A 19,732-nucleotide genomic window follows, 5' to 3' on the forward strand; every position below is an offset into this window, starting at 1 on the left:
AGAACTCTATAACCACACGACATCCATAAATGATGGACCGCATCTAGTTTTTTTACCACGACAAACATTAGAAGCAGCCACCATGCAAACAGTTAGACCACTGCTTTCCTTCTGAACAAAAGCCAGTACCAGGGCTGATAATCAAGCTTTCTTTGCCTTCATTAATTGTTCTTGTGACTTTGGTTTTGTCAGCTGGATAACATTCGCTCCCGTCTCCGTTGCTGTAATTATCTAAGCAACACTCCTATGGGGTTCATGCTTCATCTCATTTGAATTAATCATAGGGGACAGTTTAGTGTCTTCCTCTCTTCCAGCGAAATCCTTCCAACTTGGAAGGACTTATTATAGAGCAAAACTTTGTTCCCTATTCCCCGAGAAAAAAAAATGGTGAAACAGCAGAGAGCAAAAATTCTCTGCTATAATGAAATGTCAACAATCTAAATTCTGTCATATAGCAGCTGCAAATCCTGTAATTACCTTGTCTTCATCTACAGGTACATTACAGCCAATGCATAAGAAAACCAGAATGGCACTCAGTAGAGCGCACACCACCACCAAGGCTAAATATTGACAAAAATGTAGAAAAAAAAGCTGTATCTCGCAGTGTTGAGGGAAGAGATAAAAATGTATTGGATACGCCCCTTTAACCAGTTCTGCACCTAAATTTAATGGGTTCTTCCCTTGCCAATGCCCCATCCTCCTTGGCGAAGTAACAATGTATGTTTTGGTTTGCAGTTTTCACAGAATTAATATTTTTCACCTAATAAGTAAAGCGATCACCAAAGTTTTTACAATTCATCCTGGGGGGGGGGGTGAACGTCTTTAGTAAATTTGGTTTCACCATGGAAATCGCTACCAAATTTTGTGCCAATTCATCCTGTCGATTTTGGGATAATTGCACAGGAAGTCTTCTGTCTGTCACCCATGACAAAACCCATAATTTCCATGTCTTCGTCTACTGGTACATTACAATCAATGCATAAGAGATATTATAAGTTTTGGGTTTGAAGTTTTCTTGTAACTAATAATTTCCACCTCCCAAGTCATTTAAGATACAATCTTTTTACCTCTGACTCCATAAAAACATAACTTCAAACATGCCAGGTGGTGCAGCAAGGCTCCTTCATTAAAAACTTACGGCTACCCCCTTGGCACTGAAGTGTACAGACTTACCGAGTGTAGCCGTTTCACATGAAGTGCACTGCTCAGACGTTAACACCTCAACAGCTGAAGCTATTTAACGACAACTTTACTGGATGTTTTCTCCACTTGGTGTCAGCATGGGGCCAACTTAAAGTTTTTTTGTTTAAGTTAAAATTGTTTTCTTCACTTCATAGTATGTATTTTTTTGATCTATAAATCTCTTCTCTTTAACAGCTACAATAACGCACGATGCAATTATATTCCCATAGCGAGACACCACAGGGAATTTGGTTCGAGTTATTGTTACTGGGAAGGTGTGTTTACTTTGACGGAGAATTATTTAACTGTGATAAGTTCTTCTTGCAATACATATGAGCAGAAAACCCAAAAGGTTTTTAAAATGGATTATGAGTCCAATAATATGCTTTGTAAAGCAATTCAATGTGTTTTTATGATTGTGGCTTGAGTATATGAGGCACACATTAATGATAATTTTACCAACCATCAGTTAAACAACATTAACCTATTTCAATTCAGCAATTCTGTTTTTTCACAATATATTGTATATGTATTTACCTTGACTACTGTCCTGAGTGAAGTTTTACATGTCCTGACTGGTCTCTACTAATAAGTAAGCCAGCGTTCTCCATATCAATGTGAATGCAATGTTTGTGCAAACTAAGACCCTACTGGCACTGACATCAGGAGTAGTGGTTTAAAGGGCCTTGTCTTGTTGCGCGGGGAAATCACGCAGAGTGCAATCGTGCAAATCAAAGTCTGGATTCTTCCCAAGCCCCTCCACACCCAGAAGCCACATACCGTGCCATTAGTTAACCCTCCGTCAAGTCTACAGCACACATTTTCTTGTCATGGTACAGGTGGGATGAAAGTGACGTCAAGGTTACTTACTGTGAAGATTGTAATTTTGCACAGGATTACTAGTTTTACTCCTTCCTTGAGATAAATCAGTTTACCTGTTTTGTCAATACTGTGTCAATCCAACCATGTAAGTAATCTATAAATTTCATATTTTGCACAAAACAGTTCATATTTACGTTGTTCTGCACTTTCCATATAGGTTTGTGTGTGTAAAGATCGTACCCATTTCACCCTCAGGGTGTTAAATCAGGCTACAAACTAACTACAACAATTATCACCAAAGAAGTCTGTAATTCAGGCAGACAAAGTGAGGTAAACCAACTTCTTATCAAATGTGACCTGAGACTATCACAGTGAGACAACTGTTGTGTTCCCACATGGAGGACTGAGATGGAAGATTCCTCCGCCGTCGCCTGACACACTGTCATGGCCTATAGCCTCCCGGGGGCTGGACTGAGGACATTTAATCATCACATGATAATACGACCGACTCAGAGCTCTGCCTTTGGGGCACATTAGCAATTCCATGGCAACTATTAATCACAGTCAATTACAGGACATGTCACCATCACCACAGAACTAGTAGATACCCTTTACCAGTACTGCTGAAGTGGAAATTAATCACCAGTAGGCACATTTAATATAGAACATGTGAAGGAAGGTCAATGATAACAGACTGTGTTTGAATAGACAGGGGATCTGGTAACATACACAGTTCAATAGGTACTTTTTAAACATATTATTACTCTCAGTTTGGTGGTTTTATAATCACACTTTAACAGTGACCTGGCTAGGATGAAATCCGAGGCTGAGTGACCATCTGGAGTACAGGGAGTTTACCTGCCGGGCTGGTCGACCCGTGAGCCAAACAGGAATGAAAGAAAAGGGTATAAATACCTCCGAATGTGTTTTTATCTAGTGTTTTCTGGTAGGAAACAGGCTCCAAAGGGAAGAGAGAGGGAGGGTCGGTCGTGATCAGGGGTGTGTGTAAAGGGCGGGGTTCACGGGATGGCGCTGCCCCCCAACCCCCAAAAATAAAATTAGCCTCCCCTGGTGTGCCCCCAGCGCCATTGGGCTAGAGTACTGTCAGTGCCACTTTTCATGTAACACCACCTGTATTAAGGCACAGGGCACTGCATAAGAGCCAGAAAATTGCTCCCCGTGTTTTCTAAGCCGATTTTCAAAGCTGTTTTTATTTTGGACATTGAACTGCCATAAGCCAGTGCTGAAAATATCATACTATACTCACGTTGTATGTTCACATATATGGACAAGGCAGTAAGTTTAAAAATAGCAAAGATGAGATATTATAAAAGACATTTGTCTTAATAATAGAGTTCATTAGCACAGTGAGGAGCAGAGCTTTTTAGCCTCTTTTGGCTCATTGTTTCCAGCAGCAGCAGGCAGCTATTTTAGACCAAAAAAAAAAATCTGACGAATCGTCTGTACAGTGCCTGCCCAGCACCACATGGCAGAAACACAAAGTTAGAAACTTTTTAAGGTGACACTACGTCCCGTATGTGTGTACTTGGGTCGGGGTTTATCTGTCCTCTAGTGACCAAAAGTCAATGAATGCAACTGTAAATGTTTTTTTTACCACTGCTCTGTCCCATAATGTTCTATTAACAATGAATCACCTGACAACATAGCACAAAAGGTGTAGCTCACAGTGATGAAACCACAGACCATTATCACCACTCTGCAGTTGTCTTCGTCTAGTCGGAACAATTTAGCATATTTCTAGTCATTGTTTTGATTTTATTTTTTGGTTCATTCTCGCTCTCATCGACTTTGTTTCCAGCAGCGGCAGGCAGCTGTTTTCACCCAAAAAAAAACCCCCAAAAAAAACAAAACACTGTGACAGCCCGAATGTGTTCTGCTTGCCCAGCACCAAATGGCAGACAGACAAAGTTAGCAACCAGCTGGTGAACGTAGTGGAGCATTTAGCAGCTGAGGAGCCAGATACTTTTCTCAAAGTTTGTGGAGACCAAAACAGAGCTAAAAGGAGAATGAGTATTTCACTTACAATAAAGATAAAGCGATAAAAAGATTCATGATTCAAGATTCATGATTTATATGTCAGATACTAATATTTCTCAATGTGTGCAGTGAAATGCAGGGGTGGTATACTGTAGAGGATGGGCTAAAAAGGTTACTGTGAAATAATTACAAAAACAAAGTTTGAATAGAGTCTTCTTTGCAACTTTGACTGCATTTCAGCCTGTACGACGCCACTTCGTCTACTTCCACATCTCCAACATTAAGTCCTAAGCTGCAAGCCGCAGCAGCACACACAAATCAGCACGGATGATGCCATCAGCCCATGGTTTCTGGTCCAGACATACATTTACAGTCGCTGTTGAGAGTATATTGTTGCCCAGCGTCTCTATGGTGCTGGTCACAACTTCTGCAGACTCACTGTATCACTAACTGTAACAGGACCCGTGTCTGTCAGCTTGCTTTTGAGTTCTTCTTCCCCTCTACTGCCCAAAATTGATCAATGCAGCTTTAACTGTTTCTTTTGCAGACTCTGTAACTTTAGTAAAAAACTAATTAAACTAGGTTAATGTACAGTGTCTATCCAGCCACCGCATCACAAAATACTGTGTATCTGGAGGCACTGACTTAAAAAAAGAACGCATGAAGGCAACAGCAGCACGATACCATCTGTTTTACCTCAGGATCCAGTGACGATGGGGTACAGAATAAATCATTGAAATATTTGGTTTTGAATTATAAATGATCATCCCGTTTCTAAACAGACTGAATTTGTTTTACAGAGTTTAAATCTAGTGAGCTAGATCTGTATTTTCTTCTTCTCATATCTATTTATTACTGAGTACAATACCAGGGCCTGCAGTTGTAAAATGTCCAGGGTTATTTATTTTTTTTTTTTTTAAACTTCCAGTCGTCTGAATGAGGGTCCAATGATGCAAAACGCTGCCAAACATTATGAAATCTCTGTTTAGAAAAGTCAAGTGCTCATTTCTGCACCGTTTATGGATACCTGATCATGATGGTGTTGCAGAGACCACTGTGGTTACATTAAGACCCAGTCTGGTGCAGCTGTCTACTGCTGGAGTGATGACTATGATGAAACAACACCCGAAAAGCCCAGTGCACTGCAAAAAAGCTGTGATGGCTCATTTGTAAAAGTCCCAGGGATCCCTAGAATAAGTCTGCTCATTAGCAACTATTATGAAACCAGGGGGAAAAAAATATGCGGTCCTTCTCGATAATGACTCCTCTCAGAGGTTTCTGAACCGTAGCCTCATTTTCTCTCATCATCTTATCTTAGTTTTTCCAGATATTTCCAGTCTGTGGTGGAAATGGAGCAGGAGATTACACATACTATCTCTCTCGTTCTATTGTCATCATCTTTCCTGCAACTCACAGGAGGGGACTTTTAAATGGATGCCACTTTATTCTGCCTAATGGCTCTTTTAGGGACTTTAATAGCTCTTCTGTGAAGATATGCAGAAGCATTACTGCAGACTGCTGCAGTGTATAATAAATAACGTTCCTATGTGTGGTCTTAATTAGCCACTGTGTCAAAAGTACTTAAATATTACTGCACCATTCATATTTCAGTTGAGGGCTTTTTTTTGGGTTCCTTTTTGTCAGCATGCTAACATGCTTACAATGACAATGTTAACATGCTGATTAACCTTGCCACGTTAGCATGCTAACGATAATAGGCACAAAACAAAAAGTGCAGCTGAAGATGATGCGAATGTCATTGGTTTTACAGGTATGTATACATAAACCAATATCTGGACAAATTGAAATTTTGACTTGATGATGGCACTAGATGAAATGGCAGAGCTTAAAAATTCCTCCCCAACGGGACATGAGTATGTGTACCAAACTTTGTGGCAATCCATCCAACAGTTGTCGAGACATTTCAATAAAAAAAATGCAAATGTGGACCTCACGGAGGAGCTACAGGAAAAGTCGAGGGATCACCAAAGTCATTAGAATACAACATCTTTGGACCATGAATGTGTGTACATAATTTCGTGCTGATCTATCAAGTAGAGGTTTAGATATTTCACAGGTTAAGTGAAAACTTTGAACTGCAGGTTTCACTGAAGGAAAATCAGAGGATCACCAAAGTCATTAGCATTTATCCTCTGGGTAATATGGATATCTGGACCAATGTTCATGGCAATCCATCTGATCGCTGTTGAGGTATTTCAGTCTGGAGCAAAGTGGTGGACCAACTAACAGACAGACATCGCTGTCCCCAGTAACGATGAAGCGGTCCACCTTTAATGATCCTTTCCGTGTCTTCTCTTACATGTGCATTGTAGAAACTGTAACATAAAGTGTGTACAGTTTATGGATAAATTACAATAAAAGTAAAATAATTGCAGTGTTGAGCATAAAGAATGATGAGACAGATGAGAGCTACGGCCAGGTAGTTTGCCGACAACGCTCCGGCAGGAGAGGAAAATGGTAAATTTAGAACTTTCCTTCATTCACTCTTGTCCTTGATCATATTGTGTGTTGTTTTCAAAATTGGCATCATTATAATGGGAAGACAAAACAAACAAAATAATATCCTGAAGAAAAGCCATGCATAAAGGGTGTTTTACAGCCATAAGATTTGCAAAAAAAAACCCAAAAAGAAAGAAAAAAGAGGAAAACCACCAGAAAGGGTCAGTCAAGCTATCAAACTCATACCTGAACTGTCTCATACTGTACATACCCATGTGTTTTAATTCAAACTGCTCAGCCAGTAAAACCTCCACCTAAATTAAAGTCTTAATGTAACCTTGTGATAACGCTCCAGTTCATTTGGGCCTGATGAGATAAAAAATCCTTCTTACAGTGAAGGAATCACGACTCAATGATAAACTGACTGCCTATGGATGAATGGAATGATACAGATCCTGATGAGAGAAGTTCACAATACCAACAGCTATTAGGTCCTTCTGTGAAGTCCCCTTTCATCAAATCACTGCTACAAATAGCTCCTGCTATTTGTCTCCAAACAGCTGCTTTGTCTTCTGTTTTTTTTTTTTTTTTACTGAAAACAGTGAGGAGAGAACTAAGAGCAGCCTGTTCAGTTAAACGCCTTATTACCCCAAAAAGTTCCATTAGCCTTCTGGTCTACTTCCAAAACACTTAATTAGTGAGTGCGCATTATCTCTCACCAGCACTGCTGTAAAGGCAGAGTCTGTGTCGTAATGTCCATCTTACTGCGGCAGGACTTGAGCGTAAACTGGATGCTAAACACGGATAACTTCAACTTGTCCCCCCAGCCGGTAAAGTCACTTGTAACACCAAGGAGCTGAGAGAGGCAGGCTCGACTCAACTCTCACACGTCAGGCTGATCGGTAATAATTATTAATGAAGAACATCTGCCTGCGGATGCTGCGCCTCTCCAGAGAGGGGTCACACAAGTGAACGCTTAACACATGCCAGTGCAGCTGCGGGCACGCACGCGCCTCGTTGGAAATGCAATATTTTCAATATATTCTAACATACTTTAATTAGAATTCAACACTTGGAGCGTACGACAACATGGCATGATCGAAAGTCCACGTCGACAAGAGACTTAAACTGAGGTTGTTACATTATACATGATCGGGAGACGAAATAGTCCCTGCTTAATCTCCAATACCAGTAAGTTGGCGGTTATTAAATTCAAGAGTCCTCAGTCAAAGTTTGTGCCCCTGTGGAATAGTTCTCTCAAGAATATGAGACGAAAAAGAATCATTACAGTCTTAAATGTGTATCAGATGTGTTTGATGTTGCATAATAAGTTGAATCACGCTGCTGTTCAACTCTCTAGCCATTTTGGGTCTGTAAAAATGGAGTACACAGTTGTTTTGGCTTGATAGGTCATTCTTTTAGTTTAATCTTTGTCTCTCCTTTGTTTTCCCCGTTCGCTGCTGCTGCTGGCCAAGTCACCATGTTATGCGTTCTCAGTTGGCAGGTATATTGCTGAGAACTTTATCTACCTTCCATCCGTGTTCTCCCTTTGTGTTTTGTGTTTTTATGTCGGCCTTTAGAAATTTTGCCAACGGATTATAGAGGACAAAAGAACACCCAGTAACATTTCTGAATAGAGTCCCAAGGTGAATAACAAATCCATGAATGCTAAGTCACTTCTTGTATCCTTGTTGGAAATATTGTCTCCAAATAGTCATGGAGAAAGCAAAGGAGGAGCATTTTTACAGCCTGACATGGACCATGCACTCAAGGCTGCATGTTTAGATACTGTGGGACACATGCATTTTGACTTCTGTAGCTGTTCAACTAAGACATATTGTATAATGCTGTTGGGACATGATGCTGGTTTTGTTTTTTTAATGTATTGTGATAGAACACAAAGCAAATGGCAACGCAAGGACGCTAGTGGATGCAAACAGTCACGAGTTGGCAGGCCAAGTTGAGGCAAAGTCTTGGAATTTTAAAGTGTTTCAACTTGAGAAAAGAAAACTGGCTTATCCCAAGGCTTTACGACTCCACCGCATGAGCAGGAACAGGAGGATAGGGAGAAGAAACCGGAGGAAAATAGCAGCCAGCAGCTACCCAACTGAGCTAACGGCTAACTAACTGACATTAACTCCAGCTAATGTCTGTTAGCTGGGCTATAGTTGAATGTGAAGCAGGTCATAAATACTATTAGCTGCTGTTGGAACAAACCTAATATGTAACTTTCCACTTTTCCACCCGGCTTTAACCTAGATGCGATTTAAGATGAGATGTACCTTTATTGATCCCCCTTGGGGAAATTCAATTCGGCACAGCAGCAAAAGTTACACATCAAAGACAGAAATTTCCATAAATTCCCATATACATCAGAAATAAGTCAAGGATGAGAGGGGTTGTCCATGATAGCTTTTTCCAGCTTCCCTCTCATCCTCTTCTCTGTCGCTGCCAACACACTGCCCTGCTCCATCCCCACCACGCCACTGCAACCTTGAAATGACCATAACCATGCTCCTGATACTTCCAGTCATTAAATATTACAAACACAAAAAATACAAACTGAGAAACACCCCCTGTATCTGAGTAATATATCCAGAAAACATGGTCTTACATCTTTTGAAAAACAGTTGCCTTATTCCTCAAGCAGCTCTTTAATCTCTATTTTCATCTTTGCAGCGCCGGGCTGCGATGAGCGAGCGGGATCCTTTGGCGGGTACCGGGGGACACCAAACCATTATACAATAATGAATCCAGCCTCACGTAATTACTGCAGTACACAGCAACAGACTACAGGATTTTCCACCACGTGTCTTTTGTGCGAGATGAAGAGGTGTGTGTGCTGTGTGTTTGGAGGGATTTTGAGGCGGGTTGTTTGTGTCTGCATGCCCGCGCTGTCCCCCTAAAGGTGCTGGGAGACAGATAAGGATAATGGTCGCACCCTGTTCCAGTGACTGGAGGAGCCAGCCTCATCTTTAAAGCCTCAGTCAAAAAAAAAATTCTTTTTTTTTTTTTCTTTTTTAAATCACAGTGACTCTAAAGATGGACAGTTAAGAGGAAGTGAAAGGCATTGCAGACCTCTGAGAGGATGGAGAAAGTTGAGTAAAGACGGGGGGAACTGACAGCAGGAAACTTTCCCTTTTGCTTTGACATGTCCATTAGAGAGAGACACTAGAAAGGACATGGGGGTGACATTATCATCGGGAGATGAATAGGTGAAATGGGTAAAATGTGCATATTAGTTAAAAAAAACAAAAAACAAAACAGAAATACAAACTTATAGCTCAGACTACATCATGATATTTACTGACTAAATGATGGTTTTCATGAGCTTTTATCAACTTAAGAGAAAATACAGTAAATATGACATTGTGTTATTTTTTTTCCTTTTCTGTCAACCATGCTGAGAAATGGGTCAGACTGTATGAGATTAGAAAAGATGATGCATGGCAAAGTGGGAGAAGTATTTTAGCTCTAATATAATGAAAAATGAGAACAGAACGGGTCATCTCAAGATGAAGTGTAACACCTCTCTGTGAATCTCCTTGGCCCGTGTGTGTGTGTGTGTGTGTGTGTGTGTGAAGCTATTCCATTATCCCATATTCACATACTGAGTGTGGGATAATGGAGCAGAGATGATGGGAATGTAGTCTGAGTCACGGCTGTAAAAAGCAGTGATGTTAATGAAATCTTGTTGAAATGTAGGTTATTAAAAAAAAAAAAAAAAGAATAGAAAGGCTATGCTTTTTAAAAATAATTTATCATGAGAATAATTCCTGTTTGTGGAAAGAAATTTGAAGCATATGGTCACAGAACAAGTGTGAGCAGATGCTCACATCCGACCAAGCCAAGATTTAGTCAGTCAGGGATTCAGTAAGCAATCAGTTCCTGGAAAAAGAAAAATAACATGCCTGTCCAATTTTCCCTACCCTTTCAAAGCAGAGCACAACTCCCGCAGCTTTGCAGGGGGAGAGGGATTCCTCTATTTGTGAAACGGACTCAGCCCTGAGGAATAAGCACTTTTCTCCTCTGCCTATGCACAGTAGAGTACACGATGATTCATTTTTCAAGCTGGCTATAGTCAGCCTGGGAGAATAAAGAGCAAGCGACGCCTGAATCTTTAAAGCCCGCGATAACCGTCAACATATCATCATCATAAAACTAGGAGTGATAATTATGTGTTAAGTTGTCAAACGAAAAGATGCAGACGAGACAAATCAATGATTTAGTCTTAAAGTTGGAACGCCTTTGGATTTCACTCCTGGTTAGTTTTGTGACACCTGTGGTTACTATGGTAACAGAAGGTGCAGGTTAATACTACAGCCAACAACCTATGAGCAGCCACTGTCTCACAAATCTAACCAGGGTCTGGTTCTGATCGCTTGTTCCATTTCGGATCCGATTCCCGCTCTGCAAAATACCCAAACTTGTTTAAGCCCCGATTCTGATGATCCTCTTATCGAATCTTGTCTTTTATCTCCACTTAGCCTTTTTTTTTTTTTTTTTTTTTTTTTAGCAAAGAGCAACACAAAATATACAGGTGACAGCCTCTCGTCGTGACCTGACTGTTTGCTGTCGCCGGTCATAATGACAGACATCACAGGCGGCAGATTGGATGAGGTGTGAGTGATTAATAGTAATTAAGTAACATCTAAAATGTTCAGCCAAAGATTGTTTGTGAGCAACAAGACACTGTGTTTTTTTGTAGTTCCACAGGGACTAACAGACTGCTGACTCGTCTCTACACTGGCTCATCAGCTTGTGTCAATTTAAGAATTTCACGGGTCTGAATCAGGACCTTGTTCTCTGGAGTACGTAGCTTGTGAAAAACTGGCGAGAAAAAGTAAGCGAACCCCTTGGAATTACCTGCATTCATGTAAAAATTTGTCTTAAAATATGTACAGATCTCAAAACAAGTTACAATTATGAACAAACACATATCAGTTTTAACTAATAACACATCACTCTTTGCATTGTTCTTGTCCATATTGAATACATCATTCAAATATTCACAGTGTAGGTTGAAAAAAAGTATGTGAATCCCTCAGCTAATGACCTCAAGAAAAGGAGTTATTAAAACCGGAGTCCAGTCAATGAAACCAGATTTGAGGTGTGGGTTTGGGCTACTTTGACTCCTAAAAAGCACCCAAACATTTTTAGTTAGCTATTCGCATGAGAAGAGCTGGAAAGGGTCACAAGCTAATCTCAAAGAATTTGGATATTCATCAGTCCACAGTCAGACGAACTGTCTATAAATGGAGATTGATTTCGTTCTGTGGCTACTCTCCAAAGAAGTGGGTGCCCAGCTGAGTTGAGTTCAAAAGGCACAACACTGAGAATGATCACTAGAGGTATAAAAGATGCTCAGAGTAACAGCTAAAAGCTTAAAGGAACCATTGGAGCTGGCTAACATCTCTATTCATGAGTCTACCATACGCAAATCACGGTGCATGGTTGCCGTAGAGCATGGTGTCCATGGCAGGACATCACGGAGGAAGGCCGCTGCATCACAGCTTGCCTGGAGTTTGCCAAAGAGCACATTGGCAGGAAAATGTACTGTGGACTGATGAAATTAATGTTGCATTGTTTGGGGAGAACATGCAGCGCTATATATGGTGTAAAAAAGGGCACTGCATACCAACATGAAAACATCATTCCAACCGGGAAGTACGGTCGAGGGAGCGTCACCATTTGGAGCTGCTGTGCTGACTCTGGCCCTGGACAGCTCGCCGTCATCGAGTGGAAAATGAATTCGGGGTATCTTACCGGATAATGTCAGGGTGACTGTCCCGCCAGCTCAAGCTCGGTAGAAGTTGAGGGATGCGGCAGGACAATTAGCCTAAACATCAAAGTAAATCTACCGATGAATGACTTCAAACAAAGAAAAAAAACCTTCTGGAGTGGCCCAGTCAGGCCCCAGGGCTTAACCCAATAGAGATGCTATGGAATGACTTCAAGAGACATCCCAAGAATGTTTGGCTGAGCTGAAGCAGTTCTATATGGTCCAAAATTACTCCTGAACATTGTGCATGTTTGATCTGCAGCTATCAGAAGTGCCTGTCTTGAGGTTATTGCTGCCAAAGGAGGTTCTACCAACTGTTAAATCCAAGAGTTCACTTACTTTTTCCACCAGCACTGACAATGTTTAATGGGTGCGTTCAGTAAAGACACAAAAGACTTGAATTGTGTGTTATTAGCTTAAGCACGTTGTGTTCGTTTATACTCATGACTTAGATGAAGATCAGATCACATTTCATGAACAATTAACACAGAAAACTAGGTCATTCCAAAGGGTTCGCATACTTTTTCTTCCCATTGTACATCATGCTGCAGCTTTTAACTGATCCTGTCAGATACACAACTAAAGGTGCTTAGACAACTCTGAATTGGAGTTTTTTTAGCCTTCAGTTACTTGCAGATGTTGAGGGGCAAACCTAATAATATTCAATGAGGAGGTTGAAAGGATTTGAATTTCGGTAAGTGGAATTGATCCTGGATTTGAATGTGATAAAATGCTATCAAACCCTGTACCTAAATACAACAGGAGAGCAACCAGTGTATCTGTTTACAACTCACATTGTTTCAAAGAAGAAGTCAGTCAATTACAACCATCAGCCTGATTTCATGCTGCACAAATTAGGAGATGCTCAGTTTAGCTGTGACTTAAAACAGCTCTGATACAGCTGTAAGAGGGTGAACAGTAAGGCTGATATTAATGAGATAAAAAAAAATCACAAACAGTAATGCAACTAGATTACATGAAGGCCCCATTCCCTGAATCTCCTGAGCACGTGAAGGCATTTTGAATCCAGTATGGGAGTGGAGGACTCCACGCCACTATAAATGAAAATTATTTTATCCAGTAAAAAAAAAAAAAAGGCAAAAATAAATAGTATCAAAAATGTGGTTTGATTTCATGAAAATCTGAAGGATTATGGCTTTGACAAAGTTCATACTTTGGATATTTGTGTGGGGGCACACCCAGCTTCAGGAATGGAGGGCCCCATTGTTGAAGGCCTGCACTGTATTACATTACGCCGTTTATTTGCCTAGTGGCTGCTCTCTGACCCGCGGGGTAGCCGCCGCGCTGACAGACGAACGGCCTCTCTCTGTCCCACCTGGTCACAATATGTCAGTTCAGCGCCTATAGATCCTATACGCCGCGCATTATGCGGCACAGGAGGGGGAAAACAGAGAGAAAGTTATTCTCCGTGGCCGAGTGTCGGCAGAGACGAGGAAAAGTGCAAACACCCCGGGGCATCGACTGTCCAAATCTGCCTTTGGCGATCTGCTCTCCTCGCTTGGACAAAGACATGAAATATGAGCGGCTAAGATGAGCAGGGAGATAATGGTGACCTCAGAAATAAAAGATTTATTTCTCCACCTCAAGAGAATGAAATTATGGATATAGTGATGAATGTTGCTCTTTAACGGCCTCTTCTATCATTCATTAACTACCAAATAAGTCGGGTGTGAAATTGCCCTGACAACTGGCTCCGTGTGGCCGCTTCACTTTTCAAGTGATCTTGTTTATCGTTCAGATATTCAGCGAATAGGCTAAAACTGATTTTCCTTTAAAACAATTTGAACGTGCTGATACAGTGCAGATTTTAAACGCTTTATGTGGGGGACACAGTGTCGGACCATGAAACACCTGCTTCCTGTCATCGATCTGTTCCGAGTCTCTGCTGAGATACTAGCGGTGGCGCTTGTAGCATTTTTATATTAACCCATCACTAGCACATCATTTTTTATTAGGAACATTAAAATGATGACCGTAACTCAACCAGGCCAATGAGATGACGGACGTCCTCTATCAGCCTCTACTCTGCTTATACACTGAATGCCACAGCCGTTACGTTCGATTAAACTTAGGAAATCTGTTGAGAGCGGTGCCAGGAAATGGTCAGAATGTGTTCTTTTATTTTCAGCGGCCTCACACATTTTCTAGTTTTCATTTTGCTCGTTTTCTTTTTTTTGTTTTTGAAATAATTCAGTGCGGCTTTCTCCCTGATGATTCTGTGGCATAGTCAGACTTCCCGGCATCATTGAAATTTATTTTGAAATCGGTGTCCATAGTATTTTCTTTCATACAACCTGTTTTTTTTTGGTCGTTTTTTATTTTTTTAATACATGAGGTAAGGTGGAGGAGAGATTTCCACATAGAACATACGACGAAACTACATCCGTCTTAGATGTAATAACCACTGGTGTTTATTTATCCACTACGCCCCTGTTGGAAAATTGCCACTTTATATCTCATCTTTGCTGCTCCGGCTCAGACTTAACCCGCTCCAGTGGCGGGCTGACGTCTCAGGAACCCCACACCAGAACTGATCTAGGAAAGACTACCGTTTGGTGCAGCAGTCTCAAGGAACAATCTGCAAAAATCCCTTTAAAAGGAAAAATTTGCAGCTTTCCGTATCTGCTTGTTAATCATCTGTTAGTCTGTTCTATTAAAGACCGCTCTTGTCAGCTTACTTCTGTTCTACTGTAGCTTTGAACAGGGCATTGTGGTTAAAGAGCGTGGATGCTCAGCCAACCCACACCGTTGGAATAATCGTCAAACGAGAACATTTTAAATCCAGTGAAATGCACACAGTCACACCTGTCTTCTTCCATTTTTGTCCAGTCTTCCCTTAAAGCATAAGACTGGGGTTATGCTATATTTTTGTACTTTGTCAGCAAATACCATGAGTAATACCAAATACAATGCTGACTTCCCAACCCGCTCAAGATTATTTATTCTCTGTTTCTGAATGAAATCTTTTTTAAAAAATGGGTCAAAGATATATGGTTTGATTTTTAATACAGGTTCCTAATTTCCCAAAACAGCCGGGCACTGTAGTTTTTAGCAAATGTCACTCAAATAGGGGTTAGTGGTTTATTTGTTGGGGACTATTTTCAGCTGGAGAATAATACACATCGGTTGCTCTAGCGGGTTTCACCGGCAGCAGGACGGTGTATGTCGGATTGAATCGAAATGAACTACACCGTGCTTGTTCGTGGTATGACACCCAAAGCTCAACAGTGTGGCTCGCCGACGTGTTCTACGGCCCAGAGGAATATACCAGGCTTTGGATACACAGAAAAAAACTTATTAGGATCAATTAATTAGTGTTAGTTTTGGTCTTTTGATGAGATTTTGTTGACAATTAGAAAAATATGGAATATCACCAGCCTTTAAATGCATGCGGGAGGCAGGGAGGATGACTAGATAGGAGTGGCACTCAAGATAACACCTGTTTAAATAACTCATCTGTAGTCAGACAAGTGTCTCAAATGAGATGCAAAAAGGCAAAAGTTGTAGCAAAGCTGCTCCTTCACGGTTCTTGCAAAGGCAGATGGTAGCAACTGCTAAAAGTAGCACCCTTGATGCAATCATCGTACACCGGATAAGCAGGATTCGCATTCCTGTTATTCAGTGAATCGTAGCGTGTAGATAAATCCGTTTGCATAACGCAACGTGAGGCGGAAATCACGCCACGGAATCCACTAGAATCCCCTGGATGACTGCGAGTAGTTGGCGGCGACTGTATTACGAGCCACACGTCAACCTCTGGCAGCGTTTTGGCCGACCCTCGGGGTGAGGGAGCCCAGCTGAGGCAGCGCCACGGAGGGGAGTCAAACACACGGTGCATTAAACAGGAATCAAACAGCAGCCGGTGCTGCTTTTTCCGCCTTCGGATCCGAGTGCAGGAACAGAGTGTTTCTAATGCTTTGGACTGATACGTTCACAGTAGCGAGCATAAACACAGGAGAGCTGCTTTATGCCGCATATTTGCATTTAGACGAGCAATTAGAGGAGGTGCACTCACTTATTTGCTTTTATCCTTAATGTATGTCTTACTGGTGCACTTTCAGAACCGATTTGCCATGAAAGAAAAGTTCCCGTGTACAGCATGTTACTAAAAGTCATCCCTTTTCTTTGCTTACTTTTCTTAGCATACTTACTGTTATTTACATCATATTTTCTCCCTCTTTATACACAAGCCCCTCACCAGTTATAATGAGCAGCCCGTAGAAGGATTAAAATGTTGTTGATTTTTTTTTTTGTCTTATTAATTCTGTGTGGATAATCTCATTTCATTCTGTGCCAACTATACTTCAAATAGAAAAGAGAAAAAGTTTTTTTTTTAAATTTTTTTTTTTAATGAAAGTAGTGAGATCACTTTCTGTTATGTAGTACATTGAAACAAAAAATCCTTCCACCTAGAGCCTATTAATGAGCAGAACTACGGGTGACATACGGTATTAACAGTTAATATGTTATTTTCCCCACTAGAAAGGTAGTGTGATAGATTACTTTGGTTTAATGTGTAGCTACTGAACCCCCGATAATACTGTTATACTTGCATTACGCAGAATTTGGGCAAGACTGTTTCATGTTCCTTTGAAAACATGTACTCAATAGCCAATTCACCAACTACTGAACAATATTAGTTTGTACATGTTGAAGATACACCCAGTTTCCCCTGAAACTGGGCGCTTCCTCTGTTCCGCCCACACAAGCTGTTTTTGTCTGTGAAGAAGACCTAAAAAAAAAAGCAGTGGTCTCTCTCACTATTATGATTTTACTTCATGGAAAGATAAGGATATCACACTGGGACGCAGGTTATGTCCTGGTCAGAAAAACCTGTCCCCACTGTCAACCTGACAAGGAATCTGCTCGAAGAGGGCAATCCTTGAACATCTCCATTCTCATTCTGGTTTTTATTCTTATTGTAGCAGTAGTATTTAGTGGCGGTGGTTGTGTTATTAATCAGACTGTCTACCGTCCATTTTAATCAACCGGCAATTTTATCCCAGCACAGATGTTAAGGGCAGCATCTTAAACAAACTGCCTCGAGGCTGGATCTCTACTATGACACAACACATAGGTTGCCGATAGCATTTACAAGGAAAGACTTTAAATCAATGATGCATAGTGAATTACTGGTGTATCATGTGCCATGGGGTTGAGAATTCATCCAGGACAAATGTGCACGGACACAAACCCACAGCCAACCATAGTGCAAATGCCTGAGGGCGGGGGGGGGGGCAGGATGATCTAATATGTGACCGGGGAGAGGACAAGGATGAAGGTGGAGGTGGCGGTAGGAGGGGGGTTGTCAGAGTTAAAGGTGGAGCCCTTCTTTTCAAGTTGAGGTTAAACGCCTCCGAGGCGGTGACCTTGGATTTTAAAAAGGTCCCCGGGTGGGACTCATAAACAGGTGTTAGGCCAGCTGTAATAGAACAGTTCCTGGCTACGGCGTGTGGGCGGGGGAGGGAGGGTGGAGAGATGGATGAGAGGGGGGAGCCGAGAAAAAAGGGCAGCGGTGGGTTGGGCCTGGGACCACCATGACAGCCCACAGGGAGCGGGAGCGTGCATTCCTTCACACTAATGGCGCTATTTGGCAAATGGACATGGATATAAGTCCTTGAGCAGATCAGGTTTAATGTGCATAACAATTACTGCTGCATTTATCATACGCTGTATGCTGAACTTCCTCAAACATTGTCTTTTGAGGGCCAATCACTGTCGCCATAAATTGCTAATATTTTATGTCAATTTGACTTCTTTTTAATGCCATTTTAAATTTAATTGAACACACAGGAATTTATAGAATTCAATTTCAGCTGGGTACAAAAGCTTCAAAAACAGCATTTAAATGGATCATTATGTGTTCTTTAAACGCAATATTCCAGGTACAGATTATTAATAAAATCCTATTATTATTATTATTATTCTATTAATAGCTCGTTATATTGAGGGAGGCAGGTTTTAGCATAGGTAGGTTAAGATACACTCACTGACTGGCTGATATTGGATCTTTACTAAAGCAAGCAGCTCAGCAGTCAAAGATATCGGCCTACATCTGTTTCCGGGAGATCATTTCATTTGTTGCTAAATACTGTTTTTTATTTTTTTATTTGAATAAAATACACGTCGGCATGCAAGTCTACGATCGCCCATGTGTGCACAGTAGGAGTGTAAAAATAAACTACGACACAAAAAAAGTGAAAATATGCAACGTGGAGCTGAAAGATAGATCTCAATATTAACTTAATCTGATCAGTTACGACTTCCAAATGGTAATAAATATTGTGTGCATATATCAAGTGCCACAGGGAGCACTTCAATCAGTTCATCGGTTGCCACTGTGGACTGTCAGAGGTCCCGAGAGCAGCTTGAAAGTGTTTCCAAACTTTCCTCTACTCCAGAAATCTAATCTATGCTATTTTGAGTGAGGATGCTGGGGGCCAACTGAGAACGTTACCGCATCCAAGTTCAATTTTAGGATATTGAACTGTAAAGTATCCAGTGGTGGAATGTAACTAAGTACATTTAGTTGAGTACTGTACTTAAAAACAAACGTCAGATATTTATACTTTCATTTTATGCTACTTTATACCTCCACTCTTCTACATTTGAGAGAGAAATATTGTACTTTTTACTCCATTACAAGTATTTCATAGGTTTAGGCGCTAGTTACTTTTCAGATTAAGATTCCACATTCAAAACATATGATCAGTTTGTAAAATAAGATGCATTGTTATAGATTAAGTGACCCCAAAAGTGTACAAAACTACTGTAATTACATCCAGATCGAACAATTATGATATTAAGGAATAGCTCTTGTGTTAATTCATCAATAATGATCCAATAATACAATTCTTAAAAAAACAAACACACACACACACAAAGCAGCCATTCTACATAATGAGTAACTGTACTTTTAACAATTTATGTACTTTTGGGGCCCAAACTTGTGTCCTTGGACATTTTTAATGAAGCACTTTGACGTGTAACACAGTATTTTTATAGCGTCCTTTTGGCTGCATACCTAAGGAGTAATATATTATTTTCATATTCATTCATATTTTGCTTCTTCCGACACTTGTGTACTGCGCGACGGCGGCAGAACTACACTCACTCAGCTCAGCGATGCTGCCCACCCGGGTTGCAAGCAGCGACTGTTCCAGCGTGCGGAGCTCGGCCTGAGTGTACCCGTGGCCCTCTCCGCCCCTCCCGGAGCGCTGCTGGTCCCGGTGCAGGTTCAAACTCTCCGGCAGGCTCAGCACACCTGCGGACAGCGTGGAGCAAAGGCGAGAGGTCAAAGGCGGGAAAGATTTACGGATCCTCCTTTGGTTGAAACTACCAGAGGGTTTTCAGCTTCTCACTTATAACAGGAGAGTGCAAACTGTGCAAAGTGGTAAAAAAGCAGGGGAAAAACACAAATCAGCACTTTCAGGTAAATATTCGATGCAGAGTTGTTAAGCTGGATTT

The 19,732-nt window shown here is 41.1% G+C and overlaps 1 protein-coding gene across 2 annotated transcripts in view; it reads right to left on the minus strand.

Annotated features, from left to right (window-relative positions):
- LOC120797554 (ankyrin repeat and BTB/POZ domain-containing protein BTBD11-A) overlaps positions 1-19,732 on the minus strand; it is a 166,657-nt gene that overhangs the window by 36,260 nt on the left and 110,665 nt on the right. Inside the window, exon 2 of one of the 2 annotated variants that reach the window (XM_040141316.1) lies at positions 19,380-19,529. The exons of the other annotated variant lie outside the window; for it this stretch is intronic. Coding sequence (XP_039997250.1) covers positions 19,380-19,529 — 150 coding nt within the window. The remainder of the gene's footprint in view (positions 1-19,379; positions 19,530-19,732) is intronic. 2 annotated transcript variants of the gene reach the window in all.

The sequence above is a fragment of the Xiphias gladius genome, chromosome 2, assembly GCF_016859285.1.
Source record: "Xiphias gladius isolate SHS-SW01 ecotype Sanya breed wild chromosome 2, ASM1685928v1, whole genome shotgun sequence".
Classification (NCBI taxonomy): domain Eukaryota; kingdom Metazoa; phylum Chordata; class Actinopteri; order Istiophoriformes; family Xiphiidae; genus Xiphias; species Xiphias gladius.